The sequence below is a fragment of the Paramormyrops kingsleyae genome, chromosome 11 (genome assembly GCF_048594095.1).
Source record: "Paramormyrops kingsleyae isolate MSU_618 chromosome 11, PKINGS_0.4, whole genome shotgun sequence".
In the NCBI taxonomy this organism is placed as follows: Eukaryota; Metazoa; Chordata; class Actinopteri; order Osteoglossiformes; family Mormyridae; genus Paramormyrops; species Paramormyrops kingsleyae.
The window spans coordinates 6,729,331-6,741,502 of NC_132807.1; the positions used below are offsets into that span (position 1 = coordinate 6,729,331).

The 12,172-nt window shown below is 45.3% G+C and overlaps 1 protein-coding gene across 1 annotated transcript; it reads right to left on the reverse strand.

Moving 5' to 3' along the window:
- Positions 1–31: 31 nt before the first annotated feature.
- whamm (WASP homolog associated with actin, golgi membranes and microtubules) lies at positions 32–11,857 on the reverse strand. Its single transcript, XM_023813850.2, has 10 exons — positions 11,180–11,857; positions 8,614–8,787; positions 6,227–6,377; positions 5,894–6,063; positions 4,622–4,787; positions 3,669–3,856; positions 3,300–3,386; positions 2,954–3,049; positions 2,289–2,706; positions 32–1,217 (listed from the first exon to the last, which is right to left on the reverse strand). The coding sequence occupies exons 1-10, from the start codon at positions 11,750–11,752 to the stop codon at positions 922–924; spliced, it is 2,319 nt and encodes a 772-aa protein (XP_023669618.2). The 5' UTR covers positions 11,753–11,857; the 3' UTR covers positions 32–921.
- Between the last annotated feature and the right edge of the window lie 315 nt (positions 11,858–12,172).

Genomic DNA, 12,172 nt, shown 5'->3' on the forward strand with positions numbered 1-12,172 from the left:
AGACTGGTAATTTGGAGGAAGGTCACGAGAAGCCAGTTCAGAAACTTTATTGCACTCTGCCACACACTCTGCGCATCAAGACCACATTTTCCAGAAAAACAAAGTGATTCTGACATCCATTCACACAGGAACAGAACCAGGCTGCTCAACATAGGCTTGTGTGCCCATTACCATGGTGACACCAGCTCAGCAGTGTGACTGGACTGTGCAGCCAGCCACTAGGTGGCAGTATAAGTAAGTGCCCATCTACCCACTCAGCCAACCGAGGTTGTACATAATCACAGAGGAGAAGCTGAGAGCATCCCCATAAAAAAAAATATATATATATATTTTTTTTAGGCTGGTATCTAACATAATACTGTCACACAGTCCTTCATTCTCTGAAAATGCTGCTATTTCTCGCTAAAACAGCAATTTTATCAGGCACGCTGTAGGGCACCTTTCCTTGAATATATTGAAACAGAAATTAGGGAAAGTAACCAAAAAGGCAGAAAAACTAATTCAGTGCAACAGGCTTTACCACGTTTCCTTCCATCATAAGACCACAGAAGCCACACGCCGGTAAGTGCCACGGAAAACCATTTTAAAGGAGCTCTGCTACCGTATTAAGAATTAGCCAGTCTCATGATAAGGATTATAAAACAGCTGAAAGCATATCTGTGGATTAGGGACAAAGGTTTACATATAACCAATCCTCTTGGTCAGAGCGGCTTGGTAAGGTTCTGTCCTGCTGTAATTCCGTTTTTACAAGGCTGGAATCCTACTGTCAAGGCCGCCTAATGCAAGCAATACCGCCTTCCATGGTCTATTATGATTATTCTCCAAATGCTTATAAAATCATTCTTTAAAATATAAAAAAAAGCCCCAAAAGAAGCCAAAAAAATGAACCATGTGTAAGTTGGCATGACGCAGCACGTTGACTTAGTTGTCCCAGTCTCCCGATTGGCAGGAGTCCCCCCCGGCCTCGTCATCCGAATCTGCAGACACTTTCTTCATCCGCTGCATGGCGGCCTTAATGCTGAGCTCCAGCTCCGAGGCCTGGCTCCCCGGGTAGGCCTGGGGCCCCGGTGGGGGCTGCACCTTACGCAGCTTCACCCCCAGGCGGATGGCAGACAGAATGCTGTCCCGCACATCGGTGGCCGGGGCGGCCTTCGCATCCACCCTGCGGAGCTGGATTTCTCCCCTCTGCAGGGAGGCCAGCACCTCGTCCATGGAGCCTGGGGGGCGGGGGTGATAGAGGGGGCATCAGAGAGGAGGATACAGGCTGGTGCCAACTGCACGTGCAACACAGAACCTGGACAGTTATTTAAAAGTAATGGAAAGTCCGGAAACTCCAATGGTGAGCTTCATCTAAAGTTGGAAAAGGACTCTGAACGTGATCAATCTGAAGAGACTTCATACACAACTGTCAGCCAGCAGCCATATCACCTGCAGTTCAGCCTCGGTAATCCACCTGAAGCTAAGCAGGTTTGGGCCTGGTCAGTACTTGGATGGGAGACAAACTAGGGAAGCTGGGATGCTGCTGGAAGAGGTGTTGGTGTGGCCAGCAGGGGGAGCCCATCCTGTGGTCTGTGTGGATCCCACTGCCCCAATGCAGTGATGGGGACACTATGCTGTAAAAATGGTGCCGTCCTTCGGATGAGATGTAAAACTGAGGTCCTGACTCTCATAAAAGATCCCTGGGCATCTTTCGAAAGAGTAAGGGTGGCACCCACTGTGGCCCTATCAAATCTGGCCTCCTAATAATCCCCTCTATCTAATTGGTGAATTCTCTCCTGGCCCTTCACCACCTTAGCCCCTATGGGGATGGGGCATGTTGCTGCAAGAGCCCAATGGCAAGTGGGAGGGGTTTATAACTTATCATGTAATGCCCTAACCATAAACCCCTCCTACTGGACAGCTGTAGTAATGCAGTGTTGCAATATCCAGGTAGGCTGACGTGGTTCCCCATTGCTTCTGTAAAGTGCTTTGGGTGTCTTGAAAAATGCTATATAAATGTAACATTCATTCATTTAGCTAAAAGGACTCTGAGGGGAGACAGTCTGACACAGATGGTCTCCATGGGGCGCTCGTGTCAGTCGGGCTTGGGTCCTCATCTACCTACAGCAAACAGCCATCTGGGAACGTTCATGAATTTGGCACCTCAAGTGAAATGTACTTATTCAGGTCACTGGTTTTTACATTAGTAACTCAATCTTTTACATGAACACCCCCCCCCCTTCCCCATCACAGGAGGGGGAAAAAATAAATGAGAAAGGAAAAAAATGAGACAATGAGACACTTCTCACCGATGTTTTGCTTGAGTGTGGTCCTGTCTGGAAATGGCGAGGACCCTTTCTCAGAGAGAAGCGGCATGGGTGTGTCCAGCACCTCAGGATCTCGTTGGGGTGATGTAAGTGGCAGTGGAAGGGGAGGGGGTGGTAAAGGTGGAGGAGGAGGGGGGGGGGGAGGAGGAGGAGGAGGAGGAGGGGTGGCTGACGGAGTGAAAGCCTGCAATGGCGGCCCCGCGGGAGTGAAGATCTGGACCGGGACGTCTTTGGGCTTCAGAACCTTCCTCTTAGGTGACTTCTGGGATGTGGTGACCGGGGAGGGCCCTGGGGGGCCTAGGCTGATGATTGACAGTGGCTGAGAGGGGTCTGCCGGCAGGGAATCACCGATAGCTGCTTTTGAGGACGGCCTCTTCAGCACATACTGGCCCTGCCTCTTCTGCAAAACGAACACGGTGATATCCAACAGTCCAGCTAGCGGTTAGCGATCTCCAAGTGAAGAATAGCACACTCTGCCGAGTTACTACACTGCTATTTTAATCTTGGCATAATACATGAAGCATTAATAATATTGAAACATGGGGACTAGACCAAACAAATAAACAAACTGTATGACCACAATTTTTCATGCAACACATGAGGAAGGGACGAAGACAAACAGACAGCAGTGCATGCTGGGTAATTACCTCTCTGAAGGACCTCAGTCTTCTGAGAGTCCTCTCCCGCTCCAGGTCCACCCACTCCTTTCTCTTCTTTTCCTCCTCTTTCCTCAGCTCTCGCTTCTGCAGGAAGCGAGATGGGGGGGGGGGCAGTGAGAGGCTGATTTTTGTGCCTCAGGGACCAGCTTCCTCACAAACCGCAAGTGGATTTGCTGACTCCCATCTCCGACTCCCACGCCAGCCTTGTATCGCATGGTCTTTTCGCTAGAAGCCATTAACCTTTCATCTTAATGACTTCGCTCAGGACTTCGACCGAGGCTTCTCCCAGGAAGACCTCACAGATGGGATGGACATGGTCTCTATGGCGACTCACCAGCTGGACACTGTGGTGCTGGTGGAAGCGGGTCTCGCTATCTTGCGCCTGCTGCTGCTTCTGCTCACGGGCATCCACACACTGGTCCTGAGGAGAAGGAGAGCCCCCAACCGCACTGTAATGTCTGACAACTGGCCATTGTATCCAAACAGAGTGTAGGAATAAAAAGTCCTGCTCTACAACTTCTGTTGGCATAGGGTGTGTCTGTGTGTGATTGTATCTGTGATGGACTGGCATCCATCCAAGCTGTTCTCCTGCACTTCCTTGGATAGGGTCACGGCTCCCTGTACTAGGTAAGTGGTGGATGAACCAGAGTGGAGACTGACCATGGTCTCCTGAGGCCCCTGTGTCAGGAGGGGGCCGCCTCACCTTCTTGTTGCGCTGGTACGCCCTCCTTGAACAGATGGCTCCCCTCTTGGTCTCCAGCTGCTGCAAGCGGCGGCTCAGAGCCATGATGGTGGGGGTAGCAGGGTCCCGCAGAGGGCTGGCCTGCCCGTCACCTCGCAGCTCCTCTGGCTCCTCACAGGCGTCATAGTAGACCACCTCTTCTTTCATCTCTGCACAACAGTTTCTCATCTGTTCATGCACTCAAAGGTAATTAATTTTACGCATTCACCCAAGTGGGCACTTAGCATTATTCACTCTCACGTTCATATGACTGACAGGACCTCAGCGTCGCTCAACTCACAGACTGACAGGACCTCAACGTCACACACTCACAGACTGACAGATCCTGAGTGTTACTCAACTCACAGACTGACAGGACTTCAGCGTCACACACTCACAGATCCTGAGTGTTACTCAACTCATGGACCAACAGCTCCTCAGTGTTACTCACTCATTCATGGACTGACAGGACCTCAGTGTTACTCGCTCATAGCAACACCACTAACTTATTTATTGGAGGTTCAAAACATTTCCAAAAAAAGTGTGAAAATACCCAAATTAAGTACCAACTTTTCAAGCCAAACTCTGAGACAGACTTTATTCCACTGGATCAGCGAATAAGGACATTTGCATGCATACTATTTCTCTTTGAGTCAATAAGCTCTGGTGCTTCATGCCAGACAATCTGGCAGGTTCTTCTCCATCTTAAGACCCTTAGAGGTCTTTGAACGTCTGGCAAGAGTTTAAATATTCATGTTCAGGCTGACAGGCCGTTCTCGAAAGGACATAATGAGAACATCCCAGGGAGAAGAGTCGGCCTGCAAAGCAGCCGAGCACGTTCTGGGTGCGCTTCAGCACTGGAAAGCTGCCACATCCTGACACCCCTCCAGTCACGTGACATGTCACGTGACTCATGGCAGTCATTATGGCAGTACCTTTAATCTGCCGCCGCACCGTGTCGATCTGGGCCACGAGCAGCAGCTCCTCGTTCTTCAGGATCTCAAACCTCACGTCATACAGCTCCAGCTGGGCTTCATAGTACTGCAGCTCCAGAGAGTCCACAGACTCGATGCTCTCCCTTTGCTCAGCCAGAGCCCCCATCTGCGGGCAGAGAGTAAAAGGCCTCAGGTGACTCTCATCCAGACGGTCTCCCTGACAGTGACACATCACCCCCATGGTTGCCGCGGCTCTATCTGCCACACATGCACTGAAAGTATTCCTCTGCCTGTTTGCAGCCATAATGATTTCATTGTGACTGAAAACAGATTATGTATGAACAGCATAATTCACCAGAGATATGGTCTAAATAGCATATAATCACACCACCTAATTACCAGCTCAAAATAACAAAAATTAAAATGTGTTTTCACTTGACTTGCAGGCAAGTTCTGAATTAGCTTACAGCTGGGGAGGTCATATCTCGACCACACATTCACACATTTCAAACAAACATTTTCAAAAGGCAAAATTACAGTTGTTTTATAAAGCATACAGTAAGAAATGCACTACACAACAAATATAGGAAATTCTAAGCTGTAACATTTACTATCCAGGAATGCAGGATCTGGTTCTTCCATCCAAAATGTGCACCTCAACCAGCTTCTCAGCTCACCCCAAAGCACAAGCATACCTTAAAACGCCCACCTGACACTGACTCAGCAAGTTCTTCGGCACTGTGAGTGGGAGGGAGGAAGTAAACAGGGCTGATACCCAAAAAAAACAGCCTAAGCGTGCGTGGCAACCAGGAGGAAAAGAACAGGGCCCCACCTAAACGTCAGATGGTGTTGAGAGAAGACCCAACCCCCCCCAGGCATTTCATTTTCAAACAGCGACCATGCTCAGTAACGAGTCAGTCTAACTCTCATCCCCAAGTCGTGCTTAATCTGTTAATTACCACCTGAAATTAAATACACGGATGATCTCATTTGTTATTTACCCGGAATCCCCAAAGCTGTATGAAACTGTTTGGGGGGGGGGGTGGGGGGGGGTTGGATAAAAGTTAGCTATGAATTCTGAATGATACCAAGCGCTGAGGGCTACTCTTAAGTCTGTTTGCTGCTGAAAAGCACCAGGGCTGGAAATAGCGCAGATATTATTACCAAGTGGCACCCCGGAGTACCACACAAATAAAGCGCCGACGACAGATCCCAGAAAGCTGGGGAAAAGGCAGACAGACGCCGAGGCGATCAAAGCAGAGGGATCCTCACTTTCTCTTTGATGGCATCTCGTTTGCGGTTAAGGCACATTTCCTTGGCCCTCATATGCTGCAGGGTCTCCTTAGCAAGCATGAACTTGAGCCTCTCCAGTCTGGGGGCCGCACAGGACCAGGAAGCCTGTCCAAACCGTCTCCTGTCCTCTTCCATCTGCTTTAGCATCCCTGCCAAATGAAGAATACTACAGTAGGAATTCCGGGAATTCCGAGCACGCCGCAGAACACTCATCAGCGTGGCATTGACCTTCTACATTCAGTGAGTGCAATGCAGGGATACTTGTTCACAGCACTACAGCAAACTTCAGAAGGGCCGCTGGGGGCACCATACCTGCCAGCGCCTTTGACGTCTCCACAAAGTAGTTGACTGTGATGTCTTGGATGGAACTCACTGCATCTTCTGCCCGTTCTCGCCAACCTTCCGCTTCTCTCTCAAGATCGGCTATTCTTTTGGGACCCAAGTCATCAAATTCCAGTGATTTCTGAAAACAAACACCACCACAATTTAGGGGATAGCAAATCACTCATATCGTTATGTTCCTCTGGTTTTGGAAAAATAAAGAATCACTTATGTCTGATAGGAATAAGACGTTCCCATCCCCTTTCCTGAACAGAATAGGGTTGGGTATTGGCATAGATGCCCAGATTCGATGTGATTCGGATTCACAAGCTAACAAATCGATTCAATCCAAGTTGATTCCCATTCAATATCAAATCTGAAAATAATGAGACATGAAATGCTAAATAGCAGCTTCCCATATTGGGAGAGAGATTTAAAAAGCTCTCAATGGGACACAAAATTACAAAAGCAGTGTCACTGGAAATAAATTATGAAAACCAATAAAGAAAGGCCACTAAAGAAAAAGTTCCTCTTCTTTATTTGCAGAACATATATAGTTCCTTAAACAAACCAACCTGCCTCTTTCAAAGGACAAAAAATGACTTCTGACCGAAAGGAATAGCTGAAAATAAAAATGGGCAAATTTAAAACTCACAGGCCATGTTTCAGAAGGATTTTAACTTAAATAAATAAATCAGAATATTTTTATTTGAGGAACATACGGTTGTTGTTTAGGGCTGGGAATCGGACCTGACCTCACAATTCAGTTCACAAGTGCCCGAGTGGATTCCATCCAATTTTCAAGTTATTATTATTTGACAGTGGTACCTCAGTTCTCGAACTCATTAGAACTCGAATTTCTTGAAAGTCGAACCAACCAGTTCGAAAAAAACTTACCTAGAGCTTGATCTGAATCTCCGAAGTCAAACTGTGAACGCCGACCTAAGATAACTTGTACGGGGGGAATGAGTCACGAGGCACGTCTCTCAGCGGAAACAAAGGGTAAAGCTTCAGTCTCAGCCTCGCATTCGCTGTGATAGCACCGTGCATGTTTACACTAACTGAATACATGTATTTAGACAGTAAAAATACATTTAGACAATGATAGACAACAGTAATTATTATTATATAATAAAATACATTTAAAAATAAAGATTTCTTATTCATTCTTTTAATATTAATAATAAACCATTAATACATTTAATTATAATATTGTCGTGCCGAGCGGGGACAGAACGGAGACAAGACGTCAGGGTATCGGGGAATACGGGGTTTAATTACAGGTAAGGCAGGCAAAACGCAGACGGACAATACAATGACCGGACTGGGGAAACAAACTGAAACGCGGACGAAATACAGAGGACTAATGACAACAACCAGAAACAGCTGATCACACAGGGTTTCCACACGAGATCAACGAGGGGGTGTGGTACGCGGAAGGAGCGGACGATCGGGGCAGGACACATTGTTTTGGTTTTTTTTTTTTACTTTACACATTGTTTAGATACATTTATGTTCTTACTTTACAAATTACTGTTTTGATAAAGGTGCTTAGATGTGTTTAGTACAGTATATGCTCTTCTTGTTTTATCCTGTTCATTTTGTGTTTAAATGCTAAAAAAAAACCAAACATTTAGGTGTAATTTTTTTGGGGCCGGGAACCAATTAATTGGTTTTCCATTATTTCTTATGGGGAAAATTCGATCAGAACTCGAACTTTTTAGGATTCGATCCGGAGATCTGAACGGATTAAGTTCGAGTTCTGAGGTACCACTGTATTGTAAGCATGAAATTTATTCTTGTACTTACCCGTGAATACTGAAATATTTTGCCCACGTTACCCTCTGAAGCCCTTGTACCCAGCCCGCAATAAATTATTTACACTTGCAGACTTTTATTCATTTTCATTTGCTTCAGTGTTACCCATGAAGTTTGAAAAAACAGATAGTTAACAATATTCTCATAACTGACAGCAGGTCACGCCCAATAATATCCATTTCCTCTTTTCATCGTTTGCTTTTATTTAATTTTATTTATTTTGCTTTTATATAACATTATTTCACATCAGCGTAAGCAGTGTCCTGAATATGACTGGTGTGAAAATAAAGCCCTACTTGACTTGTTTGCAATCACATGATTGGAGTACTGCATTACCATGACTGATTCCAGACTTTCCAAACTTTTGGAGTGTGCTCATGAGTAAGATGCACTCTCTGGCTTTTGATTTGCTGAAGATATTCATCTCATGTACCTTGCCCTGTGAATCTGCACGTCACGATTATCATTCAGGAATTTCATCTTATGACCTTACAGCCATTTTAATTGGTCCATTGATATTCCTTTTCCTCCCCACTGACAGTTTCTATGGATGCACCTACCAGAATCTCCATTTTATACAGCATGGCCAGTTCTCTCATGTCCCGGAAAGGCTGCAGCAGGTACTGGTAGAAATGTGTTGCCACAGTAACTAATTCTCTGTAAGCCTCATCCTCTTCCTCATAAATCTTTAATAGGACGACCAACTTGTCAGCAGTCTTGTGCTGATGGAGTATCTGAAAAATAAAGTTTAATATTTGCCTTAACCGTCTGTCAGTATTCAGTTATAAGCAGTCACACTTTACAGGGTACAAGGGCATTATAAATTTTAATAGAATTCTGAATAAAAAGATACCAGTACTACACTTAATCATCATATCATACAATGTCACAGTGGGCCTCCGTTCATAGTGGGGTACCGCAGGTTTCAATTTTAGGACCACTATTGTTCCTAATTTACATTAATGATATTGACACAAATACATACAGTAAACTGGTTAAATTTGCAGACGACACCAAGGTGGGCGGTGTAGCAGATACTAATCTAGCAGAAGAGAGGCTTCAACGGGATCTGGATTTAATTAGCGAATGGGCTGATACTTGGCAGATGAAATTTAACACAGATAAATGTAAGGTAATCCATGCAGGGAGCAGAAATATAAAGTACAGATATTTTATGAGTTCCACTGAAATAAAGGTAGCTGATTACGAGAAAGATCTCGGTATGTATGTTGATGCTTCCATGTCCCACTCTCGCCAGTGTGGGGAAGCAATAAAAAAGGCCAACAGAATGTTGGGTTATATCTCTAGGTGTGTGGAGTTTAAGTCAAGGGAGGTGATGTTACACTTATATAATTCCTTGGTAAGACCCCACCTAGAATACTGTGTGCAGGTTTGGTCACCATACCTCAAGAAGGACATTGCTGCCTTAGAAAAGGTGCAACGAAGAGCTACGAGAATGATTCCTGGTCTTAGAGGAATGTCTTATGAGGAGAGGTTAGCGGAACTGAATCTGTTTAGCCTTGAGCAAAGGAGACTAAGGGGGGATATGATTCAGGTCTATAAGATTCTAACGGGTCTGGATGCTGTTCAGCCAAATGATCTTGAGCAAAGGAGACTAAGGGGGGATATGATTCAGGTCTATAAGATTCTAACGGGTCTGGATGCTGTTCAGCCAAATGACTATTTCAATATTAGTCTAAATACTAGAACTCGTGACCATAAGACCAACTCTGAGCTATTAAAGTTCTCCCCAAACGAGCTTGATGGGCCGAATGGCCTCCTCTCGTTTGTAAATTTCTTATGTTCTTATATCAACTGCAATGAGTTTCTTTCCACCTTGATCACAAATAAAAGACAAATAAAATATATTCTATAAATATATTCTATGTTATTGATTTGTTACAATTTTGACTCAAAATCCCAAATTTAATAAAAATTAATTTCAAGACACACATTTCATTCAATGGATGACATTAATTTAGTTACAACTCCCAGTTTAATTGAAACATATCACGCCAGATAGCATGTGATATTTAAACTTATAATGAAAAAAAATCTATTTAAAATTTAACCAGGCAAAAAGGCAGGAGGAAATAATAATTACTGCTAAACTGGGGGTGGCTAGAAATTCTGGACTCCTTGCCAAAATGTCACCTTGGCCAGCCCACTAGGGTTGCCACAGAATGCACTAAGTATGGAGATGGCCCCCACAGCAGAAAAATATCCCAGGTGTATAAATTACAATTTCACGGTACCCATGCTATTTCGACAGCCTTGCTGTTAAGAATGGCATAGGATGAAAATGATCCGTCTTGGAAGAAAAGAAAGAAGAATTTTATGCAATTGTGACAAGTGTTTATCAGAGAGCTTTTTATTTTTATATTGACTGGGGAAGGGCACCCTGGTGGGTGACTGTGGTCTGTCCTTACTATCCAGCGCAGTGTCCCTGTAAGAGGGAACCACATCTGAGAGAAGATAGTCCACACCTCCCGATAAAAGCACAAACTAACCCAGAAAAACTGGTTCAACTAGAAGCCGGAAAGATGAATGAAGTCACTTACCCAAGCAACTGTTGTTTTTACTGGTTGACCGTTCACATTTTTCAGATGAGCTCCTATGCCAGGAGCTGCCGCAACTAAGGGCTCCCATATTTTAGTAATTCTTACTAAAAGTGTTTCACTCACTCAAACCAATGAATTAAGGACCGCCCACTGTCGGTTTCAATCTTGCTGAAAGTCACTGTCATTCAAGAGAGTCTGGCCCGTAGTGACAAATCTCAGCAATTAATCATCTCACGAATCATTTAACAGATTGTTACCAATACTTTTGATTTTGTGACGTTTGTTGACGTCACATTATACACCCGTCCTATACATCCTGCGTGTGTCGTGCACAGTTTAAGAGCAGAATCTAACAGAGGTTTTGGTTTTTTTAAAAGGTGGAGGGAGTCAGTGTTCATTGATTGTACGGGGAGAAACCAAGGGCTCAACTGATTGCTCATGTGGGTGAACAGAAAACCTCGCATTCTCTCTAAACGGAGACACTAGAGGAAACACAGACAAAGAAGAGGACAGTCAGCCTCACGGAGCTGTGAATACCCGCATGTCCCCAGCTGTACAGCCTCACCGTTCGCAGATGGCCTTTCGCTCTGTCGATCTGGTCCTGCATGGTCCTTCTCTTAAACTCCTGCAAGTTTTCAAAGTATTCTTCCACGTCCCGCTCGTCTTGTACGAATAACGAATCGAGCACGATCTTCCGGCCGCAGACATCGACGGCGGCGCCCAAGTACCGCTCCAGCTGGCGGCACGGCGTGTCCAGGTCCGTATCGGACTCCTCCGGGCCGGACGCCCGGCTTGGAAAGATGAGGTCCCAAATGTTGCCGCTCTCGAAGGTTGATAAGTCAGGGAAATGCGGCTCCAGCAGATCGCTGACGCCGCTGAACTGTCGGTGGACATTTCGGAGGTCGCTGACAGAGAAGAGGCCGGCCCAGCTGGTCTGAGTGTCGCCAGGGGTCGACTCCTCTGTCCGCCTTCGCCGCTGGAGGGTCCTATTGTGGCAAGTCACGGCGAACTTGCACTCTATGACGTTCCATTGCACGATAAAGCCCAGCCTAAAGGTCTCGCTTTCCTCGAAAGCGTCCGTTTTTATGGCCACCCATCCGTCCAAACTGTCCAAGCGCTCGCACTCAATAGACGTCATTTCTTTTCATGTACTAACTGCACCGGACACAGCGCCGCAGTGTTTACTCCGTCCGCCATTTGCATGACGTCGCCCCCCTCTTTTGACCCCGTGACACGTCATGAATCACGTGTCCGGGAAACCCAAAACCATAAACATGGCATCCTCTTAACGAGAGCTTTAAATCGTATCTCCAACATTGGGTAAATCAACATGGATTATATATAATGACTGGTGAAAGGAGGAAAAAAAATTTTTGTAGTAGTGTAGACATCATTTATATTTGTCGTGTACATGCAATATAATATTAAATACACAAGACGACAGAGAAGATCAATTTCAAAATATTTCAGCGATAGCGGTTGTGTTAAACTCGAAGCTGAAATGTTTAACAATAATACTAACAATATTGTAACATTTTCCATAATATAAATCATTTTG

What these genes read in the sequence shown, in the direction of transcription:
- whamm (XM_023813850.2), bottom strand. Translation starts at nt 11,752, where the DNA reads ATGACGTCTATTGAGTGCGAGCGCTTGGACAGTTTGGACGGATGGGTG. An exon ending in CGAAAGGCCATCTGCGAACG is followed by an intron (nt 8,788 to 11,179) that starts GTGAGGCTGTAC and finishes TTTATTTTTCAG; the next exon opens with ATACTCCATCAGCACAAGAC. An exon ending in GAGATGCCATCAAAGAGAAA is followed by an intron (nt 4,788 to 5,893) that starts GTGAGGATCCCT and finishes CTCTGCCCGCAG; the next exon opens with ATGGGGGCTCTGGCTGAGCA.